We start from the raw sequence: 18,333 nt of genomic DNA, 5'->3' as shown, positions 1-18,333 counted from the left end.
ATCATATCATGTGTGTATTACCCAGAGTCCAGTTAGTTACAGCTGCTTAACTCTGTTGCCAAATAATCACGTTACATTAGTTTTCCTGGTCATCTGTGTGTTTTTTTTAATAATCTCACGTTAAGTGGGGGGGGGGAAAGCTCCAAGCCCTGCGAGGGACTTTTTTTTATATACCAGGAATAAAAAGCCTCAAGCGACCAACGTGGACTATGTCTGTGGAGCTATGTTCTACCACCCACTGAATCATTTCAACTTGGGACAACTTTTGACAACTCCCGGTCTCCAGTGTTCACAGGTGCAAGCAACAATGCTGTAACACTGGTATATAGTTCCAGCGTTAGTTAGATGAGTGTCTCCATAGACCAGAGACTGTGGACCATTTCTTTGCCGACTTGACCTCACATAAACCAATCTCTAGTACTATTCCAACTTTCCTTCCATCAGGTCCTGTGTATATTACCCTTTCATTCCAGATACAACGTTTTTACTGAATCCAACAACAACAAGAGACATTTGTGCAGCGCCTTTCACGTCAGGAGAACGTCCCAAGGCGCTGGACAGTCAGGGTGGGTGTTGTGGAAAGATGAGATCAAATGGGCCAAATGGTCTTCTTCATCCAAAACTCTCTTGTGATCTTGTTCCAGAACTTCTTGCAGTAAAGTGAAGGAATTATTATCCCGGAAAGCAATCCATGTATCGACTAACAACTGGCTTCCTACTTGCCTCTGGGTAAACAGAGGCGTGTTGGAATTAAGAAATTTGACTAAGATTTCTCCCCGACCAGGAATCTCTCGCTTGCGGGGCGAGCACTCCAACCAATACCCTAAAGGACTCCGTTGTTGAAATTGTTCAAAGGGGAACGAACTTTTTAAAAAAATAGAGGAAAGAGCAGGGATTTGGGATTAAGGACAGACAGCTCCAGTTGAGGAGATTGCACCTGCACAGGCTGATTCACCTCCTTCTGTGCTGTAATCACTACATGATGCATCCCTTTCCACAAAGACCTCACTCACCCACGCTGACTCCTGAAGTACAAGTAACTCCCCCAACCCCAAAGGAGATCAAGGAAAACACACACAAACTTTCCCAGCAGCTGTAACTTTGCAGAAGCGACCTTGTTGCCTCTTTCAAATCACAATTTGCAGTAAAGCCTTGCGACTCATGAAGAAATGCCTGACTCAGTCGTTAGCACTCTCACCTCTGAGTCAGAAGGCTTCCAGTCCCACATTGGAACTGTGAACCTGGTTTTGATTCCCAGGCGTGGTGAAACCTTAGGCGAGTTTCCTCACTCCACACGCCTCTGTTTACCTGGTAGTAAGTAGGAACCCGGTTGTTAGACGACTTGCGGCTCGCTTTCCGTGCGTAATGTCCTCTCCAAAAAAAATGTGGTCACTCGATCCAACCACTGTTTGTGGTACACTTCTGTGTGCAATTGGCTGCCGTATTTCGCCCACAAAATACAGTCAATCCACTTTACAGTATATTCTGTGAAGTGCTTTGAGACGTCTCAACGACGTGATAAGGCACTATATCAAATGCAAGGATTATTATTATTATTACTGCTAGGTAAACCGTGGCAAATAAATGTGGTGTGGATGCTGTGCCAGGCACTTGTCATTCTCTGAAAGTTTCTTTTACATCAAAAAACCCCCTTTTTAATTCATAAATCTCGCCCTTTAAGTAAGAGACACAAACCCACAAAGGAAGGATAGGACACTCTGCGTGTCATTAAGAGCGAATTGGAGCGAGCCGCCAGGCAAACATGAGCTTTAACGCACAAAAGAAGTTTATGCTTTTGAAATGCGTCAATCAGTTCAATGAGGAGTCCTTCGTGTCTGGGATGAAGCAACACAATAGAAGTCGTGCACATTTAGAATACAAATCATCATTCATTGAAGGCAACACTGACCCCATTCTGCATCTCAATAGAATGGGTCATACAACCCTATTAGCGACTCCAGATCTATTACAGCAACGGTGGGCGTACCCCCCCAACTCCCCCTCCCCCCGTCTCCTCACCGATCTCTAGAGTTAAGATTTTAAAGCAAACAAGAGTTTGCGAAACGTACTAGACACTTGAAAGAAAAAAAAACTAACTTCAAAGTTGTTGCGCTTGACTGGAAAGTGATTGTCACTGAGTTTCCTGCATCTGCGCATTGGGTGGAGAGAACTCTTATCGAATTCGCTCGGGACATAAAAAATAATTCGGCCACTTCAGTCCACGACAGTTTGTGGGGACTCCGCTGTGCGCAATTGGCTGCCGCGTTTCTCCCATAAAGTACACAGTCAATTCACTTTACGTATATTCTGTGGAGGGTCTTGAGACATCTCAACGACATGATAAGGCAAATGCAAGGATGATTATTCTTTAAGAATCTCATCCTCACACTTCGTGAAGCAGAAAGGAAGGAAGGAAGGAAGGAAGGAAGGAAGGAAGGAAGGAAGGAAGGAAGGAAGGAAGGAAGGAAGGAAGGAAGGAAGGAAGAGGCAAGTATTTAGAATTCCTAGTCGGGATTTTCGAAGTCGATTTATTTGACTCCCGATTATTAAGAATCCACGACTGTTTGTGGGCGCAATCGGCTGCCGCGGTTCACGTTTCATATACCCCTTTACTTCTATCTCTTTCTTTCTCCCTCCAGTGGAAGGAGAGGAGAGAGAGAGAAAAAAAAATGCCTTCCCTACTGTGTGCCACATCTCACAGAATCTTACAGCGCAGACAATAGGCCATTTGGCCCATCATGAAGTGGAGATGTCGTATGACATCCATCTTTAAGACATCTTCAATCCCTCGGCCTTACCCACCCTGCCCGTCTCAGATTGCAGCCGAAGATTTTTCTGTTCGACCGTATCTTCTGTCACCTCTCTTTTCTCCTCGCTAGGCCTCAAACTACCGCTCTTGTCAAGCGCTCCCAAGACGCCATTCGGCCTGTAGGACGCACTATAATGCAAGTTGTTGTTGTTGCTAGTGTTGTCCTCCTGATGTGAAAGGCACGATGTGAAGTTCAGGATTAACTTTAAATTTACAATGGGCTGCCATGTTTTGGCCACGTATAAAATATGTAGTCACTTGGTAAATTATAAAATATACAGTCAATTCATTTTACAGTATATTTGGTGAAACGTTTTGAGAAGTCTCAGCGATGTGATAAAGCATTATAATCGAATGTGTGGATTATTAATATTATGACATCAAATGAAATGCAAGGATTGTAGGATTATTAAATGTCTCTAAGCGTCTCCACCATTTGTTCCGTGTAGGAGTCATGCGTTTCAGAACCAAGCAAAATGGATTACATTCAACATGGGTTTTTTTTTATTAAAGAAAAGTTTGTTATTGTACAAAAGTGTATGTACATTTAACCTTCTTCTGCGGAGACCCAAAGGAATTGGTTACGGGAATTGTTCCGAGCCTCTTGTTGGTCAGAAACGATCGTTTTTGTTTCGTGCTCGCATTCGGGAGAGCAGTTTCACAAGTTACACTTATTTACAGACTTTAAACTGGTCGCTCGCAATTTTGGATTTTTTTACATGAGATGGTCATTGCATGGAGAACACACAACAAGGAACAGTCGTATACACGTTTCAGCCAGCTCGTATATATTGAAAATAACACTTTGCATATCTTTCACAATACTTCTCTCACGTCGAAGAAACATCCTCATTCAAAACACTGCGTGGATATCGAGCACGGTCCTTTTTGCTCACAAGTCAAATCGCTGGAAACTGACTCTAAAAAAAAAACTAAACAGGTCTCTCAAACTGATAAGATGCCTTCTTTCACTGTTGGAAAGTAACGTGACAGTAGTAAGGCACTTTTTCGATGCTAAAATATTGGTCATCTTTCTGGTACCATTATTGTTTCCAACACCACCAACAAATTTCCTTTGTACGGGGCCTTTCACGTCCGGAGGAAGTCCCGAGGCGCTGGACAGTCAGGGATTTGGACCCGAGCAGCGGGTTGGGTTCAGGAGGGGTGGAGGGCAGGGAGGGTGAGGGTAGGAGGGTGGACGAAGGCTCGGTCAAAGAGGAGGGTCTTGAGACGGGCCTTGAAGTAAGCGAGGGAGAGAGCGAGGCGAAGGGACTGCGGGATGGAGTTCCAAAGTGTGGGGGCAGAGAGGCTGAAGGCCCGACAGCTGATGGTGGGGCTTGCCGGGTGGGGGGAACGTGGAGCAGACCGGAGCCTGCGACTCTGTGTTTCCAATTAGGTTCCCAGCAATGATGTACTTGTGGACACGGAATAAATGCAGAGCGACTCTGAGCTCACTTGACGAGGAAGCACTAGATATGGCTTGTGTGGTACCTGCTGATGAGCCCATGGTATGTCACCTCGCCTCACCTGACCATTAACACTTTCAACGACATCGAATCGGCCGATAGATACACACGGAAGGATTCACATTAATAAAATACAGGGAAGCACGTCTGGTATTTACAAGGAAGAAACGAGAGTAGCGTCTGCCTGTTTGGTCAAATATACAATATCAGTGCTCTGCAAAAACAAACGAAAGACAGCAAGAGTCTTACTCAACACACTAACCTCTCGGTGAAACACATCAATCCGCCAGCAACGTTTTACACACACATCAGGTGATCGATCAGTCCCTGTACACAAATATATAAGCTTTTTTTTTTTAGTTCTGTAAAATGGCCTGATTGACTTTTGGCAGAATAAACATTTCTTTTATACATTAAAATACAAAGTTCATATTTTTCTCTCTTTCTTATTTTTTTTAATAAAAAAAAACAACAGACACGTAATCTTGTTTTCTTGCGGAATGTGACGTTGGTGGAAACGGGAAACTCCTGGGATCTGAAGTTAGGTAATGTTTGTTTTTTTGGACGGGGCGGGCGGTGGGGGGGGGGGTGGGGGTGGTGGTTGGTTTGGGGGCGAACTTTTGTTTAAGACATCATGTTCAGAAATTTGTTCTCCTCGGCTAAGGTAGTCAACATGGAGCTCATGTCCCCTATTGCCATGTTGGTCAATCCGGCTGGAATAGTCTGTAGCGTCAAGGAGTTGCGGGGAGTCGTGAGGCGAGAGGAAGACTGGGAGAGGTTCTGGAGAATACTGGGGCTCAATGTACCGGACATCAAGCTGGACTGATCCCCATCGTCCATTATAGCATCAAAATCGATCTGGGCTGGCTCCAGCCCCTGGGAGTTCACAGTACTCGACACCTGGTTGGCGCCTGGCGAGGACATGCAAGTGGCCTTGGCCTCCGCCATGCACTGCTGGTCTCGAATCGCGCAGTCCATGCGGTGACTGAAGTTCCCGCTTTGCTCGTAGATGTGGATCTGACCGGAGTAGAAGGTCAAGCCGTTGCCGTTGGAGTTCTCGTTGCCGGTGCAGTGCGGGGGCTGAAGCTGGGACGGAAATAGGTTCCCTGGCCTTTTCTGGCTCGAGTCTGAACGCTGGTGTCCGGGGTTCAAGCCGTTCATCTGGACAGGGCTTTGCAGGTACGTCTGTGCGTGTTGCATGTTGACTGAGTTCACTAGGCCTCGCTGCCTGGCTACGGAAGCAGAGCCCTGCACTAGTTGAGGCTGCATCATGCCGTGCCCAGCGAAACTTACTGCATCGTGCTCCGACTGCCTGAAGTTCTGCTGGTTGATTGAGTTGACCAGGGCGTTGGTCTGGCTTAAGCTTCCCTGGCCGTTAAAGTTAATAAGGTTCGGGTTTATCCCCGGTTGCAGGTGAGACCCGAAGTTCTGTTGGCTTGAGATGTGCACGCCCGGAGCTTGACCTTGACCGCCAACACGTGCCCTGCGATTGTTCAACATCAGCTGTCTCTCGCCAACGCCCGCCATGTGCGGTTGAGTCTGGGCCAGGCCGTGGTGGGCTTGCATGTAACTTTTCACCATCGGAACTTTGTCCTGCATCATCGGAGGCAGCTTGTAGCATTGCGTGCCCGTCGCGACGGGGGCGGGCATCATGGCGCTCCCGGGCACGTTGCTGCAGGGAGCCTGGCCCGCGGGTCTGTTGATCCCATTGGGGTGGAGCATTTGGTTGGTGTGGTTATAAGCCTGCGGTGGGTTGTTGAGCGGGTTAGGAATAGCGTTCTGACATGGGGCGAGCTGAGGTTGTATTTGGCGCTGCTGCTGCTGCTGCTGTTGTTGTTGTTGCTGCTGCACGTAACCCATTCTCTGCTCATTCAAGCCCGCCGTTCTCTGCGTGAGCACTTGCTGGGCAAGGCTGGCGTCCCTCGGGCTCATCGAAGCGGCGGGCAGAGATTGGTACTGCTCGAACATCTGCTTGTGCCGGAGGGGGGGCGGGTTGGCACACGAGAAGCGCGGCTCGGATCGCTCGGGGGCCAGGTCCACCGTGCCCGAGCTGATCTCATTCCACTGCACCGGCATGTGGCTCTTGCTCCCAGCGGGCGGGCCCTGGTAAGGCGGCGGGCTCCCCCGTCCCGGACCCATCAAGTTGGAGTCCGCCCGGGGCGGGTGCAGCTGCCCGTAGGCGCCACCCGCCTGGCTCAACGCGTTGTCCTGGAAGCTCTGCAAGTGGGTGTTGAAGCCGAGTGGGCGCGGGTCGGGGCCCGGGGTCAGGCAATGCTCCTGGGAGTTGATGTACTGCACCACATCGTCGGGGAGCATCAGCTCATCCTCGGCCCCCGCCCCCAGCCCCCCGTCGCCCTGCAGGCCCTCCATGGCCACCTGCTCGGTGATGCTGGGTGGCCGGGGCGAGTAGGCGGCCCGCCGGCCGCTCTGAAGGAACGCGCTACGCCCGTCGGCCAGCCCCAGGCTGCCTGAACCCCCGAAACGCTCCGCAAAGCGCGGGAAGGCCGAGTGCCCCCCTGCCGGCCGGCACACCGGGTCGCTGGCCCGCCGGTAGCCGTGGCCCGCCAGCTCGCGGGGCCTGGGCGGCGGGCCAAGGGTCCCTCCGCGTCCGCAAAACAGCCCCCCATCGCTGCTGCGTCTCTGCGGGCCGAGCGGGGGGAACGGAGAGAAGGTGGAGCGCGGGTTGTCCCACGGCAGAGGCATTCGGGACTTGGGGGGGTCCATGTTCGGGAGGGGTGTCGGGGGGGCTCCCCCCGTGGCGGCGGCGTAGGTGGCCTTGAGCCTGTACTGCTCGGCCGGGGTCAGGTTGAGCAGCGGACCCCCGCAGTAGCTGACGTCGCTGGACCTGCGCGAGAGGTCGGTGGAGATGGGGTCGTAGGAGTCGGCGGAGCTGGGGTTGTCGTGACGGCCCCCCAAGTGGGAGACAGTGCTGGAGCGGCGGCTGGAGAAGTTGGGGGAGATGCCGGAGGACCTGCGGCTGACCGTGTAGGCGGAGCTGAGGGTGCTCGCCCCGCTGTCCCGCCGCTCATTGAGTTGATTGAGGACCGTGATCTCCCCGTTAGACAGCTCCATTATCCTGGGGTTGGGCAACACAGCGGTGGAACCACCGGGGATTGAAGTGTCCAGTGGAGTTCCTGACCGGAAAAGGAAAAGGAGAATAGGTGGCAAAGAAGAATTGGTTCGGTTGAAGAAGCTTCCTTCGGGCCCACCCGATCTCACCCTTTCCAGAAAATTCACCCCAGCATCGAGCTGTTTTGCTTTTAAAATTCGTCCCAACGTCCTGGCCTCAACCCACCCTTTCCTGGCATCCCTCTTCTAGCCGTTAATACGCCCACAAAGCCCACAGTCACTACACTACACTACACTACAAATGCAAGGAATATTATTATTATTATTATTAATACTACTCTCTGCGTAAAGAACATTTGGTGGTATCTAACCTCAAATTGCCCTTTTCAATGCTGAACATCTGGGGGTAATAATCCCTTCAAAAAAAAATAATAGTAACTTGGATTAAGTTAAACCAAATGAAAGGATTGTAATATTATTATTATCAACCTGAACCATCTTGTCTTACTGTCTTGGTGCATCCCCAATGGATTGTTCTGGGTTTATTTTTTTTAATCCCACGTATAGAGTCTTATCACGTCTTCAAGACGTCTCAAAGCGCTTCACAGAAGTGAATTGACTGTATATTTTATGGGGGAAACGCAACAGCCAATTGCGCACAGCAGCGTCCCCACAAACAGTCGTGGATTAACTGACCGATTTATTATTATTTATTATTTTTTCATATATTCTATGCCAGTGTAATACAACTCATACTTTGCATAAGTCATATTAAACGTGTGGTCCCAACTGACACGACTTGTGTGAGGTTTACTCCATTACTTTTTCTTTTTTCAAATCAAGGAAAGCAACCGGTTAAAGGCGGCAGCAGAAGTCCAGTCCGGGCACTTACCGTTCATGACAATGAAGGGAAGCTTGGTGTTTTTGATTGATGGCACTGGGTTTGCCCAGGAAGGGACGTCTCTAACCTGCTTCAATTTTTCCTTCTTGAGATGCTCGAGTCTTTGGGACGCTGTCATGTTCTTCCTCAACTGAACGCTGACCGCTGAAGTTCCTGATGAGACGGTGGAATCCACCGTGGGGATGTCATCTAACGTGGCGAGATCTCCCAGGCTACCTCCACTGTTGATGTTCATTTCTACTCCACTGTCATTGTTGTTGGTGCTGCCAAGCGGCGATGGCTCACTGCTACATGAAGATTGGCCACCAGGGCTGGACTGATACATCTGGGGATGGGGGAGAAAAAATATCTAGTTTCGGTTGGGTCCTCTTAGAAATGGAGGGTCCAACTGGTGGCCCACGGGCCGCATCCGGCCCCCGCCCTCCATTTCACCTGGCCCAGCCAGATCCCTCCATGCAATACAATACAAAATTAAATTTGTGTCGCGCCTTTTACGTTGGGAACGACGTCCCAAGGCGCTCCATAGCCCATAAATGTTATGTTACATTTCTGGAAGGGCCCTGTCCCTCGTTATAAGAAGGGTTGGTATTTTATGGAACCCCAGCCCCCCCAGGCTTCCCTCTTGTAAAGAGTACAAAGGAGTCATTTTATATAGAGATATGAAAAATCCAATATTTTCATAACAGATCCAATCACATTGAATTTGTTTCCCTGCCTCTGTACTTTCAGCGTTATAAATAAACTTGGCGCTGACGGTTGTTTGAAGCGGTCTTGTAATAATGAGACTATTTGTTCAACTTCAGGCCAGTTATTTGTGTTAAAGCGGCTTAAAACCTGGGCCAGAAGTCTCCGTTCGTTGACTACGATTAAGCCATCCCTAGTCCAAGGCACTAAGTTCTAAACCAAGGCTATACAACATTATAGCAAAGCGATTTTATAACACGCTCCGAAATAGAGGCAAGATTTATATTCGGCCGGGATGGTAGAGGATTTCACGGTTAGGAGCAATGTAACTTTGTGCTTACAAACTGTACGTATTACTAAGTTGTTAAGATAACACACTGTAGCTGAATGGCTGTATTCCACACTTCATCCTGTTCTCTTGCAAAGTACTGGAACTAATTATGCATTCTGCTTCCGCCCTTCCTCAGACAAGCCAACTCGTTCCAATTCACGGAAATGTGGATAAATTGTACGAAAAAAAGCATCGTCCGTATCTTTTTTTAAAAAAAAAAGCTTTCACGGATTCCACTTACGGATCCAAAATACATTTCTCGCACTTTTGTCTGTGTCTGGGTTACAAAGGGGTGACCTTATATCTACACTATCTACACAGCGAAAAAAAAAATCCTCATTTCTTTAAGACTTATTGGACATTGTAATGGTATCGTGACTTTTTGGTCACCCTGTATATCCTACCCACAGCCCACCCCACTTCTCCCCCCCCCTGTTCTCTCACTCTACTTTGTTAAATAAACAATAACAATTTCAGAGAAACCTCAAAGCGCACATGATAGAGAAGGGAGTAGAGAGATACCGGCAGAGGGGAGAGAGAGGATTGGGATGTTTGGAGGCTCTTGTGGAGTATAAAAGACGGGCACAAACTAGTTGGGTCAAACGGTCTGTTTCAGTGCTATTGTTTCTATGTAACTTGTCAGAACGTAAGAATTTGCCAGACGAAAGACCAAGGTCCATCCAGTTCGTCTTCCACCACCCTGGCAGTCACTTGACCTAAAATCGTAGAATTATACAGCGCAGAAGGAGGCCATTCGGCCCATCGTACCTGTGCCAGCTCTTGAAAGAGCTGTCCAAATTAATCTGAATAAATTTGCCCTCTCCAAATACTTATCCACTTCTCTCTTGAAAGTTGTTATCGAACCAGCTTCCACCACCTTTTCGGGTGGTAAAATTTCGTGAAATAATATTGTTATTATATTATTATTATTATTATTATTAACATTTCCTAACACAGCAAAACCAGGTCTAGTTACAAAGAGCACAGGTCAGATTGCAGTGAGGCACATGCTTAAGCTTTAAGTTTGCTCACCTTAGCACCGACTGTCCTTAGGAAGGTCCAGTCAGGAAGAAAGGGACATTGACGCAGCAGAGAGAGACAGAGAGAGAGAGAGACCGATGAACACGGAAGGCAGTCAGCAGAAGGGAGGGCAGACAGCAGAAGAGAAACTGTTAGTACGTTAGCAAAGAAGAGGCACATTCAGGTTAGCTTCAAGCTCAATAAAGTCAACTTCAGGTGAGAGTGGAATAACGGTGGTTCGGACGTGCATTGGGTTAACAATCTATCTCTGGGATTTCCAAGTGTTGGTGGGATTGCAAGGAATCCTCAGCTTGGTTTGGATGCTCTTAAGCACGGTGTCAAAAAAGTCAACACTGCAATTCACAACCGTGGCGAGTGCAACAACTAAACACAACACAATTTTAAGGTTAACGCTAAAGGCTGTTTTGTTTTAGCGCGAAGGAAGGCCGTGTCCTTAGGCGCGTTCGAAGAAGTCGGCTTTGGGTCGGGATTTACTTATAGACAGAAAGATTGACAACATATACAACAACACAACTTGCATTTATATAGCAGCCCCTCACCCAGGGTAGCGCCCCAGAGCGCTTAAATTAGGAAGGAAGCCTTTCTACAACCCAAGCCTTGATCTTGATCTTGGGATGGTTTGGCTCTCGGCTCTCTGCTATTTGGTTCTGCACGCTCTATTCTCACCACCAGAAAGGTTCCTCTTACCATGGGATTCTCAGTTTTGATGGTTTTGATTTGCAGGCAGTCCTCCAGGCCCCCACTGGTGCTGTTAGCCTCCGCCCTGTCCTCTCCTGCCCTGTTACCTTGCCCAACACCCGTCTCGATGTCACCCGTGTCTTTGGGCCCCGGGGGTCTGGGGTGGACGTCGTTGCGTTGCTTTTTGGTGACGTGCGCGTCCGGCCCATGCACAGTCTTCACGTGTTTCCTGAGCGAGCTCGGGTCGGTGTACCGCTTGGTGCAGCCGGGAATTTTACAAACGTAGGGTTTCTGTAACGAGAGCAAAGCAGTCGTCTGGGTAAAATGGTCCGTTCTGCTTCACCGCTGCTTGTTGGACTTCACTGGCTGCCGCGTTCGTCTACAAAATGTACAGTCACTACACTGGAGCCCCGTAGCGGTTACAGCACTCGCCTCGCAAGCGAAAGGACGAAACCTTAGACAAGTTTCTTTACTCCACAAGCCTCTGTTCCTCTAGTAGTAAGTAGGAACCCGGTGGTTAGTTGATTGGCGGATCGCTTTCCGGTGGTAATAATCCCTTCAAAATATGATAATAGTTTGGTAACTCAATCCACGACTCTTTGTAAGACACGACTGTGCGCAATTCACCCCCAAAATACACAGTTAAACCACCAATTGCAGTCCTGAATCAAGCTTGTTTTTAAAGAAAAGTGTAAAGCCACCATGTTATTACGTTATTTAACTAACCCTGACTTTCCGAAGACTTGAAAACTAAAACTAAATTCCGAGCCTCAACTCAGCCTTCTCTTCATTTGAGGCAAACCATAAATCGACCAATTCATTTCACCGATTGGCCTTTAAGACCCTCCCAAACTGAGCCACTACCTAAATGACGAGGTTGGGTTGGAATCAGTTTCCCTTGTGTCTTGGTTGTGGTGTTGAACTAAAATTCAAGCGTTCCTTCCACCTCTCCTCCGACTGTGATGTTGCGAGTCACTTACATAGAGCATGGGGGAATAGGGGGAACATTAATATCCAATTTTTAAAATGGTGTAGAGTCCCAAGGAAATTACCCCCCAACCCTACCATCTCTTTTCTAAACTGTTCTTAACAACAACAACAAGATTCCATTTATAGAGCGCCTTTCACGTCAGGAGGACGTCCCAAGGCGCTGCACAGTTGGGTCATGACCCGAGCAGGGGGGAAATGGTCAGGGTGAGGGGAGGGAAGGGAGGGAGAGAGGAGGGGGGAAATGGTCAGGGTGAGGGGAGGGAAGGGAGGGAGCGAGGAGGAGGAAGAGAGTCGAGAGGGGAGCTGAAGGCACGGTCAAAGAGAAAGGTTTTGAGACCGGCCTTGAAGGAGGAAAGGGAGGAAGCGGCGAAGGCACTGGGGGATGGAGTTCCAGAGCCTGGGGGCTGAGAGGCTGAAGGCCCGACCACCGATAGTAGGGCGGTTGGGGCGGGGGACGTGGAGCAGACCGGAGCCAGAGGAACGGAGGGTACGGGCAGGTAGGTAGGGGGATAGTAGGTTGGAGAGGTAGGAGGGAGCAAGGCCGTGAATGGCCTTGTAGGTGAGGATGAGGATCTTGAAATCAATCCTCTGGGGGATGGGGAGCCAGTGGAGGCGAGCGAGGGTGGGAGTGATGTGGTCCCGAAGCCTGGTGCGGGACAGTACACGAGCTGCAGAGTTCTGAATGACCTGCAGCTTGTGGAGGGAGGTGGTGGGAAGGCCGGCGAGGAGAGAGTTCCCATAGTCCAGCCTTGAGGTGACAAAGGTGTGAACCAGGGTTTCAGCAGCTTAAGTTAGATGAACTGTACAATACTTAAGTTGCCTATGTCTGTGTATCTGCCCCACTGGGGGCAGACAGGTTTTCAGCCATTCACCCACCCCCACCACCCCCATCCTGGAGACCCTCCAACTCTTCACCACCGATCAAGCTCCATCTCAAAACGCTCCCTCTTTGACTGTGCTTTCGGTCATTTTTTCCCCTTTCCGTACACCCCCACCACACCCCCCCCCCATTTCAGTTCCCACCCCCAGCTCCGGTGAGAACTCGCCAAAGCAAAAGACGTTATTCGCATTGTGTCCGGCTGGCAAAGGGCGACTTTTCTTTTCTTTCCGAATGATACCTTTTCGCCTGCGCCCTTTCAGCCAAGGGAAAGGAAAGCGTTTCACGACACTGGGGAAACCTCGTCCTTACCTCGTTCGAGTGAGTCCTGTTCTGGTGTTTGGCCCGATCCGACGCGTTGGAGAAGGCCTTGTTGCAGCCTTCGTGTTCGCACACGTAGGGCTTTTCTCCAGTGTGTGACCTCAAGTGAGTCTTAAGGTTCTCGAGCCGCGAGTAAGCTTTGCTGCAGCCCTCGAACTGGAGAGAGACAGAGAGAGAGAGAGAGAGACTGAGAGAGCTGCACGAGATTGAGCACGACTTAAGGGTGTTAAGATATGCTGGATGAATAAATAGACCAAGGTCCATCTAGTTCGCGTTCCACCTTCCTGGCGGGCGCATGCACATATGTCCCGAACTATCTACGTACCATTGTTTTGCCCACAAAATATACAGTCAATTCACTTTACAGCTTATTCTGTGAAGCGCTTTGAGACATCTAGAAGACATGAAAAAAGCTATATCAAATGCAAGGATTATTATTATTATTATTATATCAAATCATGCTATTTCCTAAAACTTGGAGGAAGACAAACGGCACGATCCAAGATCCAATGATAATAATATTAGATGATGATAATAATAATGATTACAATACTAATAGTGGTAATAATCATAATGGCGGGGCGTATGTGCCCGTTTGGATCTGCATGTCTTGTGGGGAAGTTTTTAAAGAAATAATTAAGCTCTGGCAAAATAAAGTCACAATAAAGAGAATGTCGCCCTAAAAATATACGTGATGAAAATGTCACAACATCCCAAAGGGTATCCATATCTTTCGAAACCCGCCCCCCACTTTATTTTGAAGGGATGGGGAGGAGGAGGAGGCTGCAGTTTGTGGGTTAGTGAATGTTTTGTGGTGTGTGAAGTGAGATGCTTTACAGCACGTGATGTTCTCAACACACAAAAGGTTTCTGATATAAAGCAGTGGACCAGAAGAAATTTCTGATGTAGGATAAAGTATACAGTATATATATCTATATATATAGACACTAATACACTAGCCTAATGCAAGGACTCACAAGCTACACACTGATTAATTCATGCTATAATTCCTCTCCTATGATTCAAACTGCCATAGTACGAAAATACCCCAGGAGTAAAAATACAATTTCTTTCTGAAATGTTCCTCGGAGTGGAGAGAATTACTTTATACGCTGCTCAGACCCGTGTCTTATCACGTTCAACCATGAAGTATTGTCTGAGATGTCCGTGCAAAATGTTATTAACCCTGCAAGCCAAAGAACTAATGTGTAGGGTGGTCCTAGCTGGACAAGCAGAGGGAAAGCTTGGCCGACAGTGCTCCCAATAGCAAGCTATGTGGTTTTAGCAGGTTAGACTCCGGCAGCTACCCCGACATACATTCTGGGGTCGACAAGTCTTGCCTCTTGCAAACCAGTGCCTAATAATAATAATAATAATCCTTGCACTTGATGTAGCACCTTATAACACAGTCGAGAGACGTCTCAAAGCGCTTTCGTGGGGTTAATGTGGCAGCCAATTTGCACACAGCAATGCCCCACAAACATCCATGGAGGAGAGTGATCAATTTTATTTGGGGGAATTTGTTTGTCGGGACACCAGGAGAGAGAAGCTCCCCTTCTCTTTAACACCCAGTGGGGTGCATTTAATGTAAAGAGAGCGCACACATTCCATTCCAGACGGCAGGAAATTTTCAGTGTGTAGATGGTATACATATGTGAAACCCTCAGCGTGGTGATGGATTTCTACATGTGTTAGACAGACGGCTGACCAAAAAACAAACGCACTTGACTGTCGTGCCGACATCCTTCCTTGAATACAGTCTGTATGAAGAGCAGAGACTGTGTGTGACAGAGTCTGTGATAGCGTTCCAGAGAGTGGGGGGTGGTGGTGGTGGGGGGGGGGTGGGGGTTGGCGGAATGGCTGAAAGCTCGCCTGCTGATGGTGGGTTGGGTTGGGAGGGAGGTAGATGGCAGATGGAGGGACCGAGACTGTAGGATTGCAGGGGGAGAGCTAGTGTGAGGTCAACTAATGGCGTGTCATCAGAAGCAACTGATTTGGGAACTCACAGAACCTTGTAGCACAGAAGGAGGCCATTCGGCCCATCGATGGCGCCTGTGTCGGCTCTTTGAAAGAGCTTTTCCTCCGCTCTTTCCCTACAGCCCTGCCAATGTTTTTCTTTCCAAGTATATGTCCAATTCACTTTTGAAAGTTATCACTGAATCTGCTTCCACCACCGTTTCAGGCAGCGAGTTCCAGACCGTAACAACTCGCTGAGTAAAAAAAATAAATTTCTCCTCATCTCCCCTCTGGCTCTTTTGGCAATTAAGTAGGAACACAGTTGTTTGTCGATTGGCGGATCCGTTTTCCGGGGGTAAAAATAATAATAATTCAGTCACTCAATCCCCGACTGTTTGCCGGGACGCTGCTGTGTGCAATCGGATGCCACGTTTCGCCCACAAAATATACAGTCGATTCACTTTACAGTATATTCTGTGAAGCGCTTTGAGACGTCTCGAAGACGTGATCAGGCGCTGTATCAAATGAAAGGGTTATTATTATTAGGAATGCAGAGGTACAGTTGAACGCACATCAGCCCACTCGCCCCGCACTTGAAATGCGGCAAAAAAATAAGTCCTGGTAACCAGTGCTTCTTTTACAATCTATAAATACCAGATTGATTACCAGACTGCCTTGCCTAACAGACTTGCCAACTGGGTCATTCTCACTGGCAGAGAGAGAGAGAGAGAGAGAGAGGCTTTTGGAAAATATTTTGGGAAAAAAAGTCTTTAGAACAAGAAACCGTTTCCGTGCGACCCAGATCTGGCTCCAAGCTACGAGAGAGAGAGAGAGAGTGAAAGAGAGAGAGAGAGAGAAAGAGAGAGAGGGGGGGTGGGGGAAAGACTGTGAGTGGGAAAACTGCTCCCCCAATCCATCATTGTTTCCTTACGCTCACCAGGACAGCAATCTCACCGAAGTATAGGTTCACTCAACTCCAAAAAAATTTGAGGTCACTCAATCCACGACCTTTTGTGGGGACGCTGCTGTGCGGAATTGGCTGCCGCGTTTCACCCACAAAACACACAGTCACTCCACTTTAGAGTATATCCTGTGAAGCGCTTTGAGACGTGATAAGGCGCTGCATCAAATGCAAGGGTTATTATTATTGACGTACCGTACACTTGTGCGGTTTCTCTCCTGTGTGTCGTCGCATGTGGACCACCAGCATGTACTGCGCCTTGAACGGCTTCTGCTCCCGCGAGCAATCCCGCCAGCGACACACAAACTCCTTCTTCTCCCCGTGGATGTGCTCGTTGTTGATGTGCTGCGGAGGCAAAACACGCAAGGCACACGGTTCAGTCCGCACGGACGGGTTTTGTGTGTTTTTTTCCGTTGAGATTGTGGTTAAAGTGCTCGACCTCGAGTGAGAGGACCCGGCGGGACGAAACCTTGGGTAAGTTTCCTTACTCCACACGCACGCCTCTGTTTACCCAGCAGTACGTAGCGTAGGGTTATTAGTCGATTGGCGGATCTCTTTCCGGGGCTAATAAACCCTCCAAAAAGAAAGGTCACACAACCCACGACTGTTTGTGGGGCGCTGCTGTACACAACTGACCATTAAAAGCAAAGTAGAAAAGGAAAGATTTTCAGGCGGGTCTTGAAAAGGGGTAGAGAGGGGGCAAGGTTGAGGGATTGCGGAAAAGAGTTCCAGAGTTTTCTAGAGAGAGAGAGAGAGAGAGAAAGAGGGAGGGAGGAAGGGAAAGGAGAGAAAACCACAGATCAGCCAAGATCTGAACCAACCTCCGCCCCCACGAAATTAGTTTCCCCACTTTATTCTCACTCCAATATCTTCCGAACTCAGTTACTATAAGAGGTGGCGGAGAGCATTTCGACCAATGGGTTTCCTGATTCACAGACGGTCAAGTCGGTCCATCTCTGCAGGGTATCTAAATTAACTTCAATGGATTAATTTATTCACTGTGTCACTGGGATGTTGAGGGGAGAGGGAGGAGAGTTTACATCTGCGGATCTCTGTCGACTAAGGAGTGTGGTCTTGGCGCTGGTTTAAGAGTGTCTTTAGGCGAATGCCTTAACATCTCGGCAGACTGACAGACAGTTTAGTAATGGGAAACACATGCCACCTCTGCCGTGCTTCACTGACTCCCTGGTATTCCTGTAGACAGACGCGAGGCTTCAGAAAGCAGCAACTCCGCTGAATGAAGTCATCTATTAGCTGAAGCTCCCCTATAAAAATGCACCTGCTGTCAACGGCTTAGACTTTTTGGGCAGGAAATTACCTACGAGGAAAGGACTGCTGCCAATGTACGCAAGTCCTGGGAAACGGTAGCCATTAATTAGATGTTGCAGTTTATCCACAACTTCTTTTCTTCTCTAAGCCTTCGTTTTGATCGATCTGCTCCAAATCTGTGTTTTTTTTTCCCTCTCTCGCTCTCTCGCTCAAATATCCTGTCAATACTTTAGTCTTTGCCCCAAAACACAGATTTATTCGACCTTTTAAACGTCACTCGGGTCACTCGGAAGCCAGGCAAGTGGGTCGAAGTGGGAGGATGAGTGGGAGGAAGGTCGAATAGGAATGTCTTTAGGCGTGACCTGAAGGTGGGGAAGGAAAAGGGCAAGGCGGAGGAGGGATAGAGGGATACTCACGTGGACCAATTGCTCCTGAGTGTCGTACTCCTTGCCGCAGCCTTCCCAGTGACAGGCCGTCTCGTAAATGACCTCCGGCTCCTGTTTGCAGTCATCTTTATCCAGATCTTCCTTCACCTCGGTCAGCTCCACTGGGTGATCCTGAACAATCACACGGCCATTCACAATACGGTTCGCAATGCTTTAAACACAGAGCCCCGGGGGTCGGGAGGACATCTCGATGGGAGGGAAGGAGGGAGGGAGGGAGGGAGGGAGGGAGGTGAAAGGTTGGAACATCCTGTGCCTCCCCTCCTCAAGTACCTATCCCACTGATTGCAGAGCTAAGGCAATGCAGAAATCCTCGTAACAGTCATCTCACCTTAACCAGCGATTGGGTTTGTATGGCTTCCCCACCTCTCCTCAGTTTGTCAATTGTAACGTACATAATAATCTGTCTGTCTCCCCCTATCCCCAAACCCGCCCCCCCCCCCGCCTCCCCCACAAACACACCCAAACCCTGGAAATATTGACTCACTCCCCCAAACCCCCATCTCCCCTCTTCTCCTTTAACTTGGGAGGAACAAA

The 18,333-nt window shown here is 48.7% G+C and overlaps 1 protein-coding gene across 1 annotated transcript in view; it reads right to left on the bottom strand.

The window, feature by feature from the left end:
- Window positions 1–4,863: 4,863 nt before the first annotated feature.
- The window catches only part of gli2a (GLI family zinc finger 2a), a 63,071-nt gene continuing 49,601 nt past the window's right edge, over window positions 4,864–18,333 (bottom strand). Inside the window, exons 8-13 of the mRNA XM_007896370.2 lie at window positions 17,770–17,910; window positions 16,280–16,429; window positions 13,159–13,323; window positions 10,989–11,270; window positions 8,237–8,570; window positions 4,864–7,409 (exon numbers count right to left, since the gene is read on the bottom strand). Of these exons, the coding sequence (XP_007894561.2) occupies window positions 4,900–7,409; window positions 8,237–8,570; window positions 10,989–11,270; window positions 13,159–13,323; window positions 16,280–16,429; window positions 17,770–17,910 (3,582 nt within the window). The 3' untranslated portion in view covers window positions 4,864–4,899. The remainder of the gene's footprint in view (window positions 7,410–8,236; window positions 8,571–10,988; window positions 11,271–13,158; window positions 13,324–16,279; window positions 16,430–17,769; window positions 17,911–18,333) is intronic.

The sequence above is a fragment of the Callorhinchus milii genome, unplaced genomic scaffold (genome assembly GCF_018977255.1).
Source record: "Callorhinchus milii isolate IMCB2004 unplaced genomic scaffold, IMCB_Cmil_1.0 Scaffold6, whole genome shotgun sequence".
In the NCBI taxonomy this organism is placed as follows: domain Eukaryota; kingdom Metazoa; phylum Chordata; class Chondrichthyes; order Chimaeriformes; family Callorhinchidae; genus Callorhinchus; species Callorhinchus milii.
The sequence above is the reverse complement of the archived record's forward strand: the minus strand, read 5'-3'. Positions and strand labels throughout refer to the sequence as shown.